The following is a 19,988-nucleotide window of genomic DNA, read 5'->3' as shown; positions in this document are numbered from 1 at the left end:
ATCACCCCTCTTTCCCCAAAATGAAAAAAATAATAATACATAAACACCTTTACTATTACGATCTAAAAATATTTATCCATTACAGCAAATGACCGATTTGCAATTTTTTGGGCACTTCACCCCAAAAATTGTACTAAAAATGAGCCCTCACCTCACACAGCTCCATACACAAAAATGTTTTATAGGGCTCAGAATATTTTTTCCAGGTTTTTATTTTTTCCAGTTAAAAAACTATACATACACTATGTGGTATTGCCACAGCCATCCTGACCTGGAGAATGAAAGTAACAGGTCCCAATTTCACTCCATTTGGATTTTTTTCCCAGTGCCTCACTACATTGTATGCAATATTAAATGATGCCATTAGAAAGTACAACTTGTGCTGCAATACCACATAGTGTATACAGTCCTCCTATGGCTATGTGAACGGAAAAGTAAAAAAAAAAGTTATGGCTCCAAGAAGGCGGGGAGTAAAAAATGAAAATGCTAAAACAGAAAATCGCTCTGTCAGCAAGGGGTTAAAGTGGTTGTAAAGCATATTTATCTATTAGACAAAGTATATTTTAGAATGTACAATACAACTGCTCCAGTTATTTGATGATTTTTTTTCCATGCAATTAGGCTAGGTAAATATGCTATTAAAACTGACAGTATCACAATAAATCCATAGTTAAAATGAAAGATGGAACAAAGAAAGTTTAGATAAAATTTTTTTTTTTTTCCTAACTAACTTTTCCCTTCTTTCCCTGTGCCTCTCCCTCACTGACCCTAACCTACCTGGATGGCGATGGGTGCAGGAGGGTGATGGATGGCGATTAGGGGGACTCAGGAGCTGGTGAGGACGGTGTTGCAGGGTGCTCGTGCAGAACAGAAAGAGGAGGGGAGAGAGGAGCACAGGAAGTTTGAATCTCGCGCCACTCTCCCCTGCACCAATCAGCACCCTATACAGCAGGCATCAGCACCATGGCCAGCACCGCCTCTCCAAATGCACGGACTGTGATTGGTGGTGTGTAATCACGCCACCGATCACAGTCTTTTTCCTGTTCATCGGGTCACCGGAGACCCAAATAGACCGGAAACGCAGAAAACCGCAGGTCTGAATTGACCTGCGGTTTTATGCGATCACCGATACGGGGGGGGGGTCAAATGACCCCCCGCTGCGTTGTTACAGGATGCCGGCTGAATGATTTCAGCCGGCATCCTGTTCCGATTAACCCCCCGCGGCGCCATGATGGGCCCCCCATATTTTATTTTTATTTTTTTTATTTTTTGTTTTTAGGGCCCCCAGTTTTATAATGTCCCCCATGGTTTATATAATGGAGTCCCACAGTGCCCAAAAAAACAAAAACTTACCTTATCCGCATTCTCGCGCTGCAGCAGTCTCTTCTCTCTTCACAGAACGGGACCTGCCAAAGGTGCGCTGTTACATCACCACGCTGTTTCGCAGGTCCTTCGGCAGGTCCTGCCCAATGAAAAGAGCAAGTGGATGAGGTGAGTTTTTTATTAGCCCCTAAATGGCCTGTGTACCTGTTTTTAACGGCCGTTAGATGGGTGCACTCCTGTTAGTCAGCCGTTAAAAAACGGTCCCATTGATTTAAATGGAGTCCGTCCGGCCGTGAAAACGGCCCAAAATAGGACATGCCCTATTTTTGTACGGACGCTATTCACTGACCGTTAAAAGAACAGCCATGTGAATAGCCCTATAGACTTTTACTAGTGCTAAAAATGACCGTGTGATGGCTGTTACTTAGATGGCCGTCACATGGCCATTTTTCACTGTTGTGTGCATGTAGCCTAAGCCAACCGATAGCTGGTATAGAGTTAGACAAAAAATACAGAATAGGTGCAAATCTTTCCATTATACCTTATTTCTTTGTAGCCTTCATTCCTGTTTTTTACTGATTGTGTGGAAGAAGCCTAAGTTTACGCTATCTGTAGAATAAGTAAATCCCCCCTCCAGAGTAGTCTGAGAATTTAGTGGCCATTTTGCAGAAATGAGAAGACTAGAAATCAAAGGAACCACACCAGAATTATTACAGAACGTAGAGCACCAGGTATTTCACCTTGTGAGATGGGTATTAAATAAATTAACACACATTTCAGTTACTGATGAGCTATAAACAGATTATAACAACGCCTCCACTATCAAGATTTGTTTTATCTCTAGGACCTTAGCACTTTCCTTATAAATGTTTAGCGACTGTAAACTGATTGTGAAATTCATTAACCTCTTCCCGCATCTGGGTGTAACTGTATGTCCAGATTGCATGATAGTTTCTGCAGTCCGGCAGACAGTTACACCCGAACTCTTACCGGAGGCTATCCGCGTCATATCCACGGAGTGTCCGTTCTCCCCGACAGAGGAGACGCGGAAGCTGCTGGCAAGGGACCAAACAGAGTGGTCTCTTGTCAGCGATCGCTCTGAACCAATCAGAGCATACTGTGAATCTCTTGTTCATAGAGATCAGAGCCTGCAAGAAGGTTTGGCTCTGACTCCACCGTCCGCCACCTGCACCCCCTCAATGCTGCAGTTCCCACACGTCCAAGATTTTTGATGGCAGCCATCAGCAGCGGCTGTCAGCTGTAACATACAGTTGACATCCTGCTGCGACGACCGAGATCGTTTAACCCCTTAGATGCCACAGTGAGTAGCCATGGCATTAACAGAGTGAGGGAGCTCCCTCTCTCCCCCCTCAGGACTCTGCGCCGCAATGGTAGCATCCCAATAGTTATCATGGCAACCGGATGCCTTACAAAGGCATCCAGGCTTGCCATGTAACAAAGCCTCCCTGAAAGGCCCCGCTGAAGGCACGGTCCTGATCAGTGTGAATGTCAGCGTAAAACTGACAGTGCTATACGCTGCAATTTGAGTATTGCAGACTATAGTACAGCCATCAGCCCCACTGGATCTTCAAGATCCAAGTGGGACTTGATAACAAAGTGTTAAAAATATATACAGTACAGACCAAAAGTTTGGACACACCTTCTCATTCAAAGAGTTTTCTTTATTTTCATGACTATGAAAATTGTCGATTCACACTGAAGGCACATGTGGAATTATATACATAACAAAAAAGTGTGATACAACTGAAAATATGTCCTATTCTAGGTTCTTCAAAGTAGCCTCCTTTTGCTTTGATTACTGCTTTGCACACTCTTGGCATTCTCTTGATGAGTCTCAAGAGGTAGTCACCTGAAATGGTCTTCCCACAGTCTTGAAAGAGTTCCCAGAGATGCTTAGCACTTGTTGGCCCTTTTGCCTATACACTGCGGTCCAGTTCACCCCAAACCATCTCGATTGGGTTCAGGTCCGGTGACTGTGGAGGCCAGGTCATCTGGCGCAGCACCCCATCACTCTCCTTCATGGTCAGATAGCCCTTACACAGCCTGGAGGTGTGTTTGGGGTCATTGTCCTGTTGAAAAATAAATGATGGTCCAACTAAACGCAAACCGGATGGAATAGCATGCAGCTGCAAGATGCTGTGGTAGCCATGCTGGTTCAGTATGCCTTCAATTTTGAAAAAAAAACCAGTGTCGCCAGCAAAGCACCCCCACACCATCACACCTCCCCCTCCATGCTTCACGGTGGGAACCAGGCATGTAGAGTCCATCCGTTCACCTTTTCTGCGTCGCACAAAGACATGGTGGTTGCAACCAAAGATCTCAAATTTGGACTCATCAGACCAAAGCACAGATTTCCACTGGTCTAATGTTCATTCCTTGTGTTCTTTAGCTCAAACAAGTCTCTTCTGCATGGTGCCTGTAATTAGCAGTGGTTTCCTAGCAGATATTCTACCATGAAGGTCTGATTCACACAGTCTCCTCTTAACAGTTTTTCTAGAGATGTGTCTGCTGCTAGAACTCTGTGTGGCATTGACCTGGTCTCTAATCTGAGCTGCTGTTAACCTGCGATTTCTGAGGCTGGTGACTCGGATGAACTTATCCTCCGCAGCATAGGTGACTCTTGGTCTTCCTTTCCTGGGGTGGTCCGCATGCGAGCCAGTTTCTTTGTAGCGCTTGATGGTTTTTGTGACTGCACTTGGGGACACTTTCAAAGTTTTCCCAATTTTTCGGACTGACCTTCATTTCTTAAAGTAATGATGGCCACTCGTTTTTCTTTACTTAGCTGCTTTTTTCATGCCATAATACAAATTCTTGCCATAATACAAATTCAATAGGACTATCAGCTGTGTATCCACCCGACTTCTCCTCTACGCAACTGATGGTCCCAACCCCATTTAAAGGCAAGAAATCTCACTTAATAAACCTGACAGGGCACACCTGTGAAGTGAAAACGATTTCAGGTGACTACCTCTTGAAGCTCATCAAGAGAATGCCAAGAGTGTGCAAAGCAGTAATCAAAGCAAAAGGTGGCTACTTTGAAGAACTTAGAATATGACATATTTTCAGTTGTTTAACACTTTTTTGTTATGTATATAATTCCACATGTGTTAATTCATAGTTTTGATGCCTTCAGTGTGAATCTACAATTTTCATAGTCATGAAAATAAAGAAAACTCTTTGAATGAGAAGGTGTGTCCAAACTTTTGGTCTGTACTGTATATATGGTATATATTTAAAAAAAAAGGTAATTAAAATGTCAATTATAAAATTGCCTTTTCCCATATCGGCTCATTTATATTTGATTAAAAAATGAAAAAATGAAATAAACTACACATAATTGATATTGTCAAGTCTGCAACGATCTGGTCTATAAAAGGATCACATAACTTATCCTGAATTGCCGTTTTTAATTTTTCATCTTAATCAAAAAGCAATGAAAAAGTCATATGTATCCCAAAGTGGTACCAATAAAAGCTACCGCCTATCCTGCATCCCTCAGACACTTATGTTTACTTAAAAATAAAATTGTTATTGATATTAGTATATGGTGATGCAAAGTATAATTTATTTTTATTAAAAAAGTGATTTTATGCTGCAAAAGTAGTAAAACTATATAAATTTGGTATCACCATAACCATATCGACCCACAGAATACAATGTGTGTATTATATATACCGCATGAGAAACCCCTTAAAAATAAAGATAAAAAACTGCTACAGAATTGCAATTTTTGCCCACCTCATTTTCTAAAATGTGGTATAAAAAGCAATAAAAAGGTAATTTATGCCCCAAAGTGGTACAAAAAAAAACCTACAAAGAAAAAAAAGCAATCAGCACCTTTGTTAGTCCTTGGTGCACAGATCCTTAGGAGAAGCAAATCCACTGTAGAAACAAAACACTCGGGTCTTGAATAAAGCCATACATATTTTATTTCAAATATTGAAAAAAAAAAGTTCAAAAATGGTACACAGCAGGTCATCTCCCCACACCAGTCAACGCGTTTCAGACTGTGCTGAGTCCTTATTTATGACATAAAACAAATTAATCCCTTTCGTATTTAAAAAAGACTGCATTTACACAGGTGCAACTGTCACATGATTCACTAATGAAAAAAAACTACAACTTAGGCCTCATGCACACGACCATTGTTCTGGTCCGCATCCGAGCCGCAGTTTTTGCTGCTCGGGTGCATACCCATTCACTTCAGTGGGGCCGCAAAAGATCCGCATCCGTTGCTCCGTTCCGTGGCCCCGCAAAAAAAATATATAACATGTCCTATTCTTGTCCGTTTTAGACAAGAATAGGCATTTCTACAATGGGCTGCCTGTTCCGTTCCGCAAATTGCGGAAGGCACAGGGGCAGCTTCCGTGTTTTGCGGATCCGCAATTTGCAGACCGCAAAAAAAAGGGACAGTCATGTACATGAGGCCTTATCTTGCAGCAAAAAAGCCCTCACACAGCTCAGTCAACAGCAAATAAAAATGTTATGACCCCCCTAAAACAAATTCAGCAAATTCCATATTAGAAAATCCAGATGCCACTTCTTCCTTTCTGAGCCCTGCCATGTCCCCAAACAGCAGTTTACAACCACATATGTATTCAGGTAAAAATGCATAACAAATTGTGAGGCGCATTTTCTCCTGTTACATCGTGCGGAAATGACTAATTTGGGGCTAATGCAACATTTTATTGGCTATAAAATGTAATTTTTCATTCTCACAGCCAAGTATTTCTAAATTCTCTGAAACACTTGTTGGGTCAAATCACTCACTTCACACCTCGATCAATTCCTTGAGGGGTGTAGTTTCCAATATGGGATACATTTTTGGGGATTTGTTTTGCTGTTAACACTTGCTGTATTACAGGGGAAAATTTATTAACATGGAAAATATGTACAATTTTTTTTTTTACATTTAATATCCATTTTGCTTTAATTCATGTTGAACACCTAAAGGCTTAAAAAAAAAATCAGTTTTGAATAATTTGAGGGGTATGGTTTCTAAAATGGGGTCATTTAAGGGTGGTTTCTACTACGAAAGCGCTTTAAAGTGACTTCAGAACTAAGTTTTTAAACTTTTCTTGAAGACTTAAAAAATTGCTTCCAAAATTCTAAGCCTTCTAACTTCCTAAAAAAAAAATGACATTTACAAAATGATGCCAACATGAAGTAGACAGATGGGGAATGTTAATAAGTATTTTGCAAGGAATCACTTTGTTTTAAAAGCAGAGAAATTCTAATATACAAAATTGTTAATGTTTTCATATTTTCTGTAAATTTGGGATTTGTTCATACATAAGGGTAAAACATATCAACTCAAATTCCCCACTAACATGAAGTACGAAGTGTCACAAAAAAACTCTCAGAATCGCTTGGATAAGTAAAAACATTCCAGAGTCATAAAATGACACGTCAGATTTGGAAAATAGGGTTTTGGCATTTGGTCCAAACTAGCTTTTGCTGGAAGGGGTTAAACTTATTCTGTATAGTAGCACTACAGTTCTTGAGTAGAGCTGTGGTATATGCAGGGTGAGCATTTAAAGGGGATTTCTGGTAATAATAATTGCATGCAGAGTTCCTCTGAAACAGAAGATTCATACTTACTTGCTCGTTGCCGCTACGGTATCCTGTGCTACTTCTGCTATCTCCACCTTGTCTCCATTGACTGGCTTTAGCAGTGATGTGACCACAAGCAGCACATCATCGCTAAAGCCAGTCATTGGCTGTAGTGGTGCATGTGACCATGCCCATAGCCTGCTGGATGTAAACAGTGCCGGGACGAGAAAATGGAGACAGTGGATGCAGCGGGGAGGACTGGAGCAGTGTGGGGCAGGTAAGTATGAAACTTCTGTTTAAGGTAACATGCTGCATGTACTTGATAAAAAAAATATTATTACTGGTAAACCCCTTTAAGTGAAAACTCATAAAGAGGTATTCCAGCCAAAAACATTTCATCACCTACACATTGGATATGATAAATGTTAGATCATGATGGTCTGCTGCTCTGCACTCAGCCTTCTCCATTCTTCTCATAGAGTCTGAATCGAGCTACAGCAAACATGTTAGACCATCCATTCAAACTTCTCCTTGCATTAGTCATGCAACAGTGGAAGATTGAGCAATGGAGCTTCAGTTCTAGTGACCATTGGAGTTGACAAATAAATGCTTTTGCCCAAAATATCCTATTTCCACTTGAATAGGAGTGGAAAATGAAATAGAATAAACTGGTTAAGAAATGCTGGATATATTTAGTATTGGTGATGTTGCACCTAAATCAAATAATTACTTGTGTATGTCCAAATATCCATGTCCATATCCAAGTCTCCTGGAAATAAATTTCTTATTTATTTATCATCATAGAACCAACTTATAATTCTGTTAACGGTGAGGACGACTCTCTATCATCTGGAATCAAGAAGCTCTCCCTGAAGAAGACCACAACCAAAGGACTTAAATTGGTTAAACCTTCTGCAAGGGTGGCTGGCACCAAAGTGACTGACCGGCATCTTCTTGGAATTAAAAGTTCTAGCTTTTCTTCAGGAGATGTGGCCTTGATTGACTTTGGAGAAGATACAAGCCCATTAAGTCCAGGCTTTGTTTTTCCTGTAGCTGAAAAGACTGCTCCTTCTTTAGCTAAATTGGCTATGGATGCCTTCTCGTTGCTCGATAAAACTCCTCCCCAGAGTCCCTCTCGTTCACTTCCCCGTCCTCTTCATCCAACACCTGTGGTAAACTGGGATACAAAACCTCTTCCAGCTCCTCCAGCTTATGATGAGGTGGCACAAGATGAAGATGATTTTGAAGTATACACTATAAATAGTCCTGATGTTCTGGCAAACAGAGAAAAAGTAACAATAAACCTACTTCAGAAGGCCAGAGACAAAGGAGAAACCAACTATGGTTATGTACAGGAAAATGAGAGAGGCCAAGTTAGGATCAATGTAGAGGACAATCTATTCCTGTCTCCAAAGGATATAAAACAGCCTAACTTTTCTCAAACTTCTGAACTCTTTGAGGAGCTGCAGCAGGAATGCATGAAAAAGCTCAATGTTCCTCTTTCTTCCTCTCTTGCATCAACTCCTAGCCCAAGCTCCTCTGTTGCAAGTATTAATGTGACTCTGTCAGAGGACAAACCACAAATACCACCACGCATTCCCATCCCCCCCAGACCAGTTAGACGCAATGAGCATGAACGTTGGTCAGGAGAGCTGTCTCCAGCTTTTGGGGCAGAGGATGTGGGACGTGCTCCTTTATTGCCGCCACGGGACCCATGGTCTCAGCCCACATCTAGAACTCCTAGCCCTATGTCTCTTCATGTGGGCTCACCTCAGCAGAGATCCAACCTTTGTTCTCCCATGTGTGTTGGACTTTCTACTTCTCCGGGAAAACCTATGCCCACCACTCAAAGCTTTGCATCTGACCCTAAGTATGCCACTCCAAAGGTTATACAAGCGCAGGGTAAAGATATTTCCAAAGGTCCTTGCATCTTGCCTATTGTAAGAGATGGTAAGAAGGTTAGCAATACTCATTACTACCTTCTTCCTGAGAGACCATCATACTTGGACAAATATGAGAAATTTTTCAAAGAAGCTCGGAGTCCGGAGGAGACTTCAGTAAACAAAAGCATCACTACAGCTACTATTAGGCCAATGATGCAGCAGATCGACGGGAAAGCAAACTTTTCATCTAACAATAGCAACTGTTCATCCAAGAGTACTGTGAAGACGTCTTGTAGTTTTCAAAAAATTGTTTACGATGGCCCAGACAATTTCAGGCCCTCAGAAAAAATCAGACTGGTGAGTGTTCTTTAACAACCTAATACTATATAGGTGGGCACAGTATTGTATATAAGGGTGACTGAGTAAAAAAATAACACTGGTACCAGTCCTACAATAAGCAGGATTCTGTTGTCTAAATGCCAAACTTGTGCACTCCAGAAAATTACATGCACTTGCTGTTTTTTTTAAGCAGAAAACTATTGTAATAAACTTATATTTACATGTTAAAGAATATGACGCACCCACTCCCAACAAAGCACACTTGTTATTAGTGAAAACCAGAGTCATAATGTTAAGGAGGACCTGTCACCACACTTGACCCTTCCTAAATTGACTTTTTTTGTATGTGTCCCTGTTCTTGGGCTATCAGGACCAGTTAATTTTGGCTCCCTATATATTATTGAGACAATGGTTTGCAACCTGCAGTCATTTGTCAAGTGAGAGTTTTCTTTATAGCTCTGACACTGTCCAGTCAGCAAGGACAACATTGGAGTGGTGAAGAACACTCCCACTTGAATTTGCCAGACTTACCTTTGTGCTGGACAGGAGCTTGCCCTGGTTGCAGCCACCCTTGTTCCTAGATGTCCATCCATCCACTTCCCAATGCCTTCACAATGGGCTGCATTGAGAAAAGAACACAGATAAAGTTATTTTGGGAGATTACACCGTGGGGGCCTCCTGACTGTCCCTTGATGGCGGATGTTGGGGAGATATGGATTTCAAGTGCCTAATCCTATTGTTTTTGGGGGAAGTAAGCCACTATCAGAGGAGTCTAGCGGAGCACCAACCAAAATAACTTTATCTTCCTATAGAGAACATATGCATGGTCGTTCAAGTCGAGCTGGCATGTTTATAAGGAGGTCGAGAGTGCTAGCCATCTTATGTGTATAGCCGGCCTTAGGTCTTTGGCAGAATAGAGCAGAATAGAGAGCACAGGTAGGGTGATATAAGGTGGTGGAGCACTGTGGAGAGCTTTGTGGGCTTAAGTATTACGTTTAAGGTCCATTCACATGTCTGCATTATGGGTCTGCATCTGTTCCACAATTTTGCGGAACGGGTGAGGACCCATTCATTTTCAATGGGGCCGCAAAAGATGCGGACAGCACACTGTGTACTGTCCGCATCCGCACTTCTGTTCCGCAAAAAAATAGAACATGTCCTATTCTTGTCCGCAGCCACGGACAAGAAAAGGCATTTCCTATAAGTGCCGAGCATGTGTGGAACGCACATGGCTGGTGTCCGTGTTTTGCGGATACGCAATTTGTGGACAGGTGCAGGTGGAAAGAATGTGCAAGTGATGGAATGTAAGGGTGAAGGAAAGATGTGCTGTCTAGGAGTTATGGTAGTATCACATGCTGAAATGGAAATATCACGTTTAGGTATCCTATTAGATGGCGCTAAAAACAAGTACAGTTTTTGAAAGATCTAGTTTTAGTTAGAAAGGGGACATGATGTCTGAGACAGCAGACAAGTAGTCACTGGTGTTCTGTAGTAGTCCACAGGTGTTGTCATGGGAACAGCTGTATCATTGACTGTTATTAGCATAGAGATGGTACTGAAAGCCAAATTTGCTAATAATATCTCCATTACTTGGAGCCAGTAGAGTGAAGCATCCTGAATAGGAGTTGATGGTCTCCAGTGCGAAATGCTGCAGAGAGATCCAAAGGAATCGTTAGAGTAGTTATCGATGCATTTAGCTATTAGGAGATCATTTGACAATTTAGTAAGGAAAATTTCTGTTGAGTCTTTGTAAGAAGTCAAGAAGAAAATTAGCAAAAATTATGCAGATTGATAATCAGTTTAGATCAGTTGCACAGCAAAAAAACACAATCATGAACCCAGCATTAGCTATGACAAGTTTCAAGGAATCTAAGTGGTTACTCTGAGATATAAGTTCTGTGATTGTTTCTTCTCTTGATGTAATCAGAGTTCTTTCCCTTTCCCAGGTTCAGGACATGGTTCATGGAGTGACCACAGAAGAATGCCAGACAGCTCTGCAGAACCATGGCTGGAATGTGCAGAAAGCTATTCAGTACCTAAAGGTATTACCCAAAACCTTAAGACAGTAAGAAACAGTATTAGGCCTCATGCACACGGCCGTTGTGTGTTTTTGCGGTCCACAAACCGCGGATCCTCAAAACACGGATGACATCGGTGTGCGTTCCGCAATTTGCAGAACTTTAATGGAACTGCCTATTCTTGTCCACAAAGCGCGGACAAGAATAGGACATGTTATATTTTTTTTGCGGACCACGGAACGGAGCAACGGATGCGGACAACACACGGAGTGCTGTCCGCATCTTTTGCGGCCCCATTGAAGTGAATGGGTCAGCAAGCAAGCTGCCAAAACTGCGGCTCGGATGCGGACCAAAATAACAGTCGTGTGCATGAGGCCTTATAATACATATTAACCACATCTCTCAAGGATTTTGAGGCAAACACATTAGTGGATGCAAAAGAGAAGTATCAGTATTTCCTTTATACATTTCCTCCTCTTTGAATCCACTCTTGGTTTTAGCTGCATGTGTGATCCTAGCCATGGAGTAGTGCAAATCAGCAATTTTTCAGCTTGATCCTTTAGAAGTGATGACACATGCATGTTCAGCTCCCTGTCATTAAACATGCTTAAAAGGGTTTTTGGGGATTTTTATATTGATGGCCTATCCACAGGATAGGCAGCCAGTGTCAGATTGGCAGGGGTCTGACACCCCAGCTGTTCGGATATAGCTCCAGTAGTGGAAATTCACAACTACGTCCATTTGGTAGTGGGCAGTGCTAATAACTGCAGAGCTACTCTCATTGACATTAAAGCATTCCCATTCACTTTATAGTGGACATATGTAGTAATGCTGCCATGTCATAGAAAAAATACTATAGTTACCCCAAAGCCACTAACATTTTTTTTAAAGAAATTCCTGTAAGTGTATTTACAGATCCGATGTAGCAGCTAAAGCTGTATTTACACAGGCTGACAAGCATTCCTTCCAGACAGTCGGCTGCTCGTTCAGTGAACGATGCAACAATCTCCTTCACTGCATGAGAACAAGCAATCACTATTGAGAACCCTCGTCCTCATATCATTTTTTCTGGGCAGCAGATCGCTGTGTAGACAGCATGATCTGCTGTCCAGAAGCCATGATCGGTGGTGCCTGCACAAACTATAGGATCACCTGCTAAACAAGTGTTTTGCTCGCTCAGTGGGTGATTGGCGTGTAACTGCACCATAAGGCCAGGGTACACAAACGATGGGGGAAGGGGGCTTTGTTTTTTGACAATGTGGGTGAGCAGATTACATATACCAGTATATGTTCGCATTATACACAAGAGGTTGAGAGAATTATTTTTGTTGGATTATATGAACCACTTTAATTGCAAAAGGAAGATTTTAATTTTGCTCTTTATGATAGTATTCCCTTTATGAAACTTAAAACATGAAAGGATACTGACTCTGCTCAGTGAGTTCTAATCTATACTGAAAAAGCTGACATATGAGCTTCAGAAGACAGGGAGCAAATTTCCAAATGTCAATTTCTCTACTTTTATACTGTATGTCTACGTAAAATAGTTATTACTTTACATTCCCAATATATCTACGTCATGTTTGGATCATTTTGTGAATGCCATTTTATTTTTTAGAAAGGTTAGAAGGCTTAGAAGCAAATCTTGACATTTTTCAGAATATTTCCAAAACCCACTTTTTAAGGACCAGTTCAGGTCTGAAGTCACTTTGTGAGGCTTACATAATAGAAACCACCTAAAAATGACCCCCTTTTAGAAACTACAACCCTCGAGCTATTTAAAACTGATTTTATAAACTTTGGTAACCCTTTAGGTGTTCCACAAGAATCTATGGAAAATGGAGATAAAATTTCTGAATTTAACTTTTTGGGCAGATTTTCCATTTTAATATTTTTTTTTCCCACTAACAAAGCAAGGGTTAACAGCAAAACAAAACTCAATATTTATTGCCCTGATCCTGTAGTTTACAGAAACACCTCATATGTAGTTGTAAACTGATGTACGGGGACATGGCAGGGCGCAGAAGGAAAGGAACGCCATATGGTTTTTGGAAGGCAGATTTCACTGGGATAATTTTAAGCTGCCATGTCACATTTGAAGACCCCCAGATGCACCCCCAGAGTAGAAACTCCAAAAAATACCCTATTTTGGAAACTACAGGATAAGGTGGCAGTTTTGTTGGTACTATTTTAGGGTACATATGATTTTTGGTTGTTCTATATTACAATTTTTGTGAGGCAAGGTAACAAAAAATAGCTGTTCTGGCACCGTTTTTATTTTTAGTTATTTACAATGTTCATCTGACAGGTTAGATCATGTGGTATTTTTATAGAGCAGGTTGTTATGGATGCGACAATACCAAATATTATTGGTTGTTTGTCTCAGTTTTACATAATAAAGCATTTTTGAAAATAATTATTTTTGAGCGTCTCCATATTCTGAAAGCCATAGTTTTTTGTTTGTTTTTTTGGGCAACTATCTTATGTAGGGGCAATTTTTTTTTTCAGTATGAGATTATGGTTTGATTGGTACTATTTTAGGGTGCATATGACTTTTTGATCGCTTGCTATTACACTTTTTGTGATGTAAGGTGACCAAAAATTGCTTTTTTGACACACTTTACTTTTTTTTTGCGATGTTTACCGGAACTAATCCATTTATGCGATATGTTTATACAGCAGGTTCTTACGGACATGGCGATGCCTAATAGTTATACTTTTTTTTTATATGATTTTTTTAAATTTGCTTCAAAAATGCTATTATTGTGTTAAAGTGAAAAAAAAAAAGTAGATATGTTAGATATAGCCGTGTCCGTAGCAACCTGCTCTATAAAAATATCACATGACCTAACTTCTCAGATGAACACCGTAAAAAAATTAAAACAGTGCCAAAATAGCTATTTCAATTTTTTGTCACCTAACATCATTTAAAGTGCAACACCAAACGATCCAAAAGGTGTATGCCCCCCAACATAGAACCAATCAAACCGTCATCTCATCCCGCAAAAAATGAGCCCCTATCTAAGACAATCAGTCAAAAAATAAAATAAACTATGACTCTCAGACTATGGAGACAGAAAAACATCATTTTTTTGTTTGTTTAAAAAAAATGCTATTATTATTGTGTAAAACCTAAATAAATAAGAAAAGGTATACATATTAGGTATTCGTAACGGCCTGCTCTAGAAAAATATCACGTGACCTAACCACTCAGGTGAACGCTGTAAAGATAAATAAATAAAAACTGCCAAAACAACCAATGCCTCAAAAAGTATAATAATGAATGATCAAAATATCATATGTAGCCAAAAATGGTACCAATAAAAACATCAACCGTTCCTGCAAAAAATAAGCCCCTGCACAAGACAATTGGCAAAAAATTAAATAAAATGGCGTTCAGAAAATGGAGACACAAAAAGATATTTTTTTCAAAAATGCTTTATTATGTAAACTGAAACAAACAAACAAAGTAGACATATTTGATATCACTGCGTCCGTAACAACCTGCTGTATAAAAATAGTGCATGATCTACCCTGTCAGATGAACGTTGTAAAAAATAAAAACAGTGCCATTGTTTGGTTACCTTACCGCACAAAAAAACATAATATAGAGCGATTAAAAATCATATGTACCCCAAAATAATACCAATAAAACTGTCACCTTATCCCCTAGTTTCCAAAATGGGGTCACTTTTGGGAGTTTCTACTCTAGGGGTGCATCAGGGGGGCTTCAAATGGGACATGGTATCTAAACCAGTCCAGCAAAATCTGTCTTCCAAAAACCATGCGGCAGTCCTTTTCTTCTACGCCTTGCCGTGCTCCCTTACATCAGTTTACAACCACATGTGGGGTGTTTCTGTAAACCTCAGAATCAGGGTAATAAATATTGAGTTTTGTTTGGCTGTTAACACTCGATGTGTTAAACTAAAAAAATTATTAAAATAGAAAATCTGCCAAAAAAGTGAAATTTGGAAATTTGATCTCCATTTTCCTTTAATTCTTGTGGAACACGTAAAGGGTTAACAAAGTTTGTAAAATCCGTTTTGAGTAACTTGAGGGGTGTAGTTTCTACAATGGGGTTATATATGGGGGTTTCTATTATGTAAGCCCCACAAAGTGGCTTCAGACCTGAACTGGTCCTTAAAATGTGGGTTTTGGAAATTTTCTTACATTTTTTCATCTAAAATTCTAAGCCTTCTAACGTCCTAAAAAAATAGGTATCACTTTCTATTTTAAAAGCAGAGAAATTGAAATTTTTTAAATTGCTAATTTTTCAAAGTTTTTGGTAAATTTGGGATTTTTTTAAGAAAAAGGTGAACTATAGGAAGTCAATATATGAAGTACAATGTGTCACGATAAAACAGTCTCAGAATGGCTTGGATAAGTAAAAGCGTTCCAAAGTTATTACCACATAAAGCGACACATCAGATTTGCAAAAAATGGCCTAGGCAGGGAGATGAAAACTGGCCCAGGGTAGAAGGGGTTAACATGGCATATACCACCTAGTCCACATCATAACTGTGAGTCATGTGCATATGTATGTGCAGGTACATGTCTGATGTGTGGTTACAGATGCTGATTTCAGTGTACGCAAATCCAACTTCCAATGCCAGTAGATGGGTGCTGCAGGCTGTAACTTTAAGCACTGATAACTTCCATTTCAATTATATTTTAGTTAACTCTACTTTATATGGCGCCAACATCACTTATGTCAGATCTTTCTCCCCAGTTGGGTTGACAGTAAAATTTCCCTGTGTCAGACCCATTAGAGCAAATGCTAGGGGAACCCAACTGACCTATCAGTATTTTTTTTTTTTTTGATGGAACCTGAAGTTAACCAAGGCAAGCACAATGAGAACATACAGAATCAATGCAGATGTTGTCCTGGTCAGATTTAAAGGGAGTCACCTACCTGACCGGTTTTAAACAGATCACATTGTTCAGTGGGGCACAAAGACATGACACAGATGTTAACTGTGTTTAGTTCTTCAGATGCTTCAAATCGCCCAAAAAGTCATTTTTATCATATGCGAATGAGCTGTCGCAAGTGCCCAGGGGCGGAGAGTTTTCTGAAAGTGCCCAAGTTCCTCCGCCTCACTCACGCCTAACTCCGCCCTCAGTAAGCTCCTGCCAGCCCTGTGGTTCTTTGACATCATATTTCCCTATAGGCTGTTTGCGCTTCACTGCCGGCCCAGGCATGCGCAGTGTTCTGCCCACTGTGGGCAGAGGGACAGGGATAGAGTGCGCATGCACCAGTTACCGGCGTGAATTTGGCGCATGCGCACTGCATATCTCTGTGCCTCTGACCACAGTGTGCAGAACAGTGCCTGGCAGTGATGAGCAAACAGCCTATAGGGAAATATGATGTCACAGAGCCCAGGGCTGGCCTGAGCTTACTAGGGGCGGAGTTAGGCGCGAGTTAGGCGCGAGTGAGGCGGGGGAACTTGGCTACTTTCAGAAAACTCTCCGCCCCTGGGCAATTTGAAATATCAGAAGAACTAAACACGGGTAACATCTGTGTCATGTCTTTGTGCCCCATTCTACAATGTCACCTGTTTGAAACCGGTCAGAAAGGTGACAGACTCCCTCTAAACCCAGGACTCACTGCTGCACGAATGGCCTTTAATTAATTACCCATTAATGTTCTAAAGACAAGAGAAAGTCTCCTTCTCAGGACATATTGTTTTATTATCTTTATTAGCATAGTGAACAGTTATCTATTGTATTAAAACATTGTGGATGGTGCTCACAAAATTATCTTGCATTGTAGGTTGAGCAGCTTTTCTGTCTCGGACTGAAGACCCGAGTGGAGTGCCACAAAGTCTTAGAGACATTTGACTGGAATCTGGAAACTGCAAGCTCCCACCTCCTGGATTCATACAGCGGCTTACAACAAAAGTAAGGGAATTATACTATCCCTAGATTTATATCAGCGATGATCAATCTGCCAGGTTATGGTTAACTAAAGCATTTTCTACTCCCCAGTTCTTGCATTTGTACTTGCCAGCATTTTTCAAGATCTACAGTGGCATAAAAGTCCCCACACATTTTAATGCTGCACTGTCCTCGGTAAAGAAGTAGGTTTACTGTATGTCAGCATAAAATCAGCTACAGCTTGAATAAGGCACTCCTGCTGAACATAGGACTAGCCTACTGAAACAGTTCTTGGATAAACTGCATATTCTAATAGCAATTTCATGAAATAGTATTGCGACCATTTCCAGAAAAGCATGTAAAATTGTGGTGCATTTTGTAACAATATTTTTTTTGTCTGCACAAACAACAGAATTACCTGATGAATAAGCATTTTGCTCGTTCATCGAGTAATGGACAGTACATTTACACCGCTAGATAATTGCTAAGGACATTCTCAGGCCTATGTAAAGGGCCCTTTAGTGACACTGAAGTCTGTAGAAGGCAAACCGTCACATGGCCGGCATTGTTGGGAAAAGACACGGGTCCATCAAGGCCAATCTATAATCCTACAGTGTTGATCCAGAAAAAGGCAAAACAAACCCTATGAGGCAGATGCCAGTTGCCCCATATGAAGGGAGAGTATTCCTTTTCAACTCTAATTTGGCAGTCAGAGAAAAATCCCTGGATCAATGTCCCATCGCCAAAAATGTAGTACCCATAACCTGCAATATTTTTGTATTCAAGAGAGGCATCCAGGCTCTTCATGAACTTATTCAATGAGTCAACCATCACAACATCCTCTGGCAGGGAGTTCCATAGTCTCACTGCTCTTACAGTAAAGAATCCCTGTCTATGTTGAGGATGCCCTCTTGTCATGGTTACAGGTTTAGGTGCAAAAAGATCAGTAAGATCTCTGTGCTGTCCATTCCTATATATTTGTATATTGTACTTAGACCTCCCCTGTCCAGTCTTTTTTCCTGAACTAAATAAACCAAGGTTTGTTATCTTATCTTGGTACTGGAGTCTACCTATTCCCAAAATTACCTTTTGTGGTACTGAAACCCACTCATTTCCTTAATTACCTTGGTCGTCCTTCTGAGTACCTGCTCTAGTTCAGCTACATCCTTCTTATACACAGGTGGCCATAACGTTTAAACCCTCACTAAAACTGGAATATGTTTAATACAGTAAAATCATTTAGTTATTTTTGTCCGTCTGAATATTCTCTTGTGCTTGAGAGCAAGAAACAAACCATACAGAGGTTTTTTTGGAAACTGCATGGGAACTATTGTGTATTCTGGCTCTTGCCTGTTTATATAATCAGAAACACATGTACAATGTTGCCAGCGTATAGAAGACCATACATGTTATAAGCTGAACCCATCTAACGTGTATGTGGGCCTCCTGACTCTCCCCCCTCTCTTATGGCACATGTCAGGGAGATAAGGATCTTGGCTGGGCAGTTATACTTCAACCACAGGTTTCTTTTGTTCTTAGAGAGATAAGCTGCTGCCAGAGGTGATAATGATAGAATGATAACTGTTGGCCGATCGAGCACTTGGCTGACATATCGTTTATGTGTACAGTATGGCCGGGCTCAGACTGTGAAGGGACACACTGTATTGATAATAATAAGGGTATACTAATATTGTTTGGGTAGCAGCCCCCAGGATGCTCCTGTCAGCAGGAAGAGAGACAATGTAAATGATCATTGGTTGACCACTGCCATGTCCATGTTGTGTGCATAATAAAAACTCAGCGTGGAATATGGTCACTATTATAATGCATGTCACCAACAATATTTTACCATATGATATGTTTCCGAAGTGTTTTGTGCTCAATTTTATATTTTGAAAGTTTTCTACATCAGATATAATGTTTTCTTCCTCTTTTATTTAATTTTACAGGCGATGACACAACACCCCTGTGGTGACTGAAATGCACAACTTTAATCTACCTGGACTGATTTGCTCAAGACATTGGTTGATGGAAGGGAGCATTATGGTGGACCTCTTATCTCAGAACCTACCCATAAGTGCGGTTCCTCTACCCTGAAGGGTCAGCTGTTAAACCAACCCAGTGTTCTGCTACATGGACATGTGTTAATGTTGCATTTTCTCTTTTAATGTGTTTTCTTCCCCTTGTTGTTTATTTGAAACAAATGTTTTATAAAAAAAAAGATGTGTAATTTTAATATATACATATATATAAATAAATAAATATATATATGAGTATATATATAAAAATGTAAGATATAAAATTTATTTGAAGAAACCCGGACATTGTGGAAGTACTTAATTGTGGGATATTTGAGTTTTTTCCTCAGAAAACAGTCGGTTGCCTGTTGTCTTACACAGTAGACAATTAGTGGCAGAGTCTGTGATTGGTGATGACGCAGATTAAGGACTTTTAACCCCTCAGATGCCAAAGTCAATAGTTTTTTCTAAGAGCACTGCTCTCTGGGGTATCGAACCGCTTCCCATGTCAATATTGAGGGAGCCATTATTGCTATGGCAGCCTAACGCCTACTGAAGCCTCCAAAGCCTACTATAGTGAAGTTCCTTGTGGCAGGGCTTAATAAGACCAGACTGATTCTCCCATAGATTGCAGTGTTAGGCCATTGAAGTCTATGACATAAGTGATCAGACAATGTTAGTCCCTAAAAATAAATGTATAAAAAATGTTGAAAAGTTTTCTAAAAAAAAATATATATAAGAAAGAGCTAAAAAATATAAAAATTTAAATCAACCCCCTTTCCCTATTTTAAAATAAATGATTAAAAAGTAAATATCACTAGCGTCTCCGTGTTCCAAAATACCAAACCATTACAATATGAATATATTTATCCTGTGCGGTGAACACCGTAACAGAAAAAAAAAATATGAAAATGGATAATTCAATATTTTTTGGGTTGCATCACCTCCCAAAACATTTT

At 40.2% G+C, this 19,988-nt stretch overlaps 1 protein-coding gene across 9 annotated transcripts in view; it reads left to right on the top strand.

Moving 5' to 3' along the window:
- TNK2 (tyrosine kinase non receptor 2) overlaps window positions 1-19,304 on the top strand; it is a 228,482-nt gene extending 209,178 nt beyond the window's left edge. For all 9 annotated transcript variants that reach the window (XM_044289991.1, XM_044289992.1, XM_044289993.1 and 6 more), the window contains 4 exons: window positions 7,702-9,137; window positions 11,066-11,161; window positions 16,908-17,035; window positions 18,961-19,304. In XM_044289991.1, coding sequence (XP_044145926.1) covers window positions 7,702-9,137; window positions 11,066-11,161; window positions 16,908-17,035; window positions 18,961-18,967 — 1,667 coding nt within the window. In that variant the 3' untranslated portion in view covers window positions 18,968-19,304. The remainder of the gene's footprint in view (window positions 1-7,701; window positions 9,138-11,065; window positions 11,162-16,907; window positions 17,036-18,960) is intronic.
- The last annotated feature ends 684 nt before the right edge of the window (window positions 19,305-19,988 follow it).

The sequence above is a fragment of the Bufo gargarizans genome, chromosome 4, assembly GCF_014858855.1.
Source record: "Bufo gargarizans isolate SCDJY-AF-19 chromosome 4, ASM1485885v1, whole genome shotgun sequence".
NCBI classification, from domain to species: Eukaryota; Metazoa; Chordata; class Amphibia; order Anura; family Bufonidae; genus Bufo; species Bufo gargarizans.
Note: the sequence above shows the minus strand (reverse complement) of the source record. Positions and strands in the feature narration are given on the sequence as shown.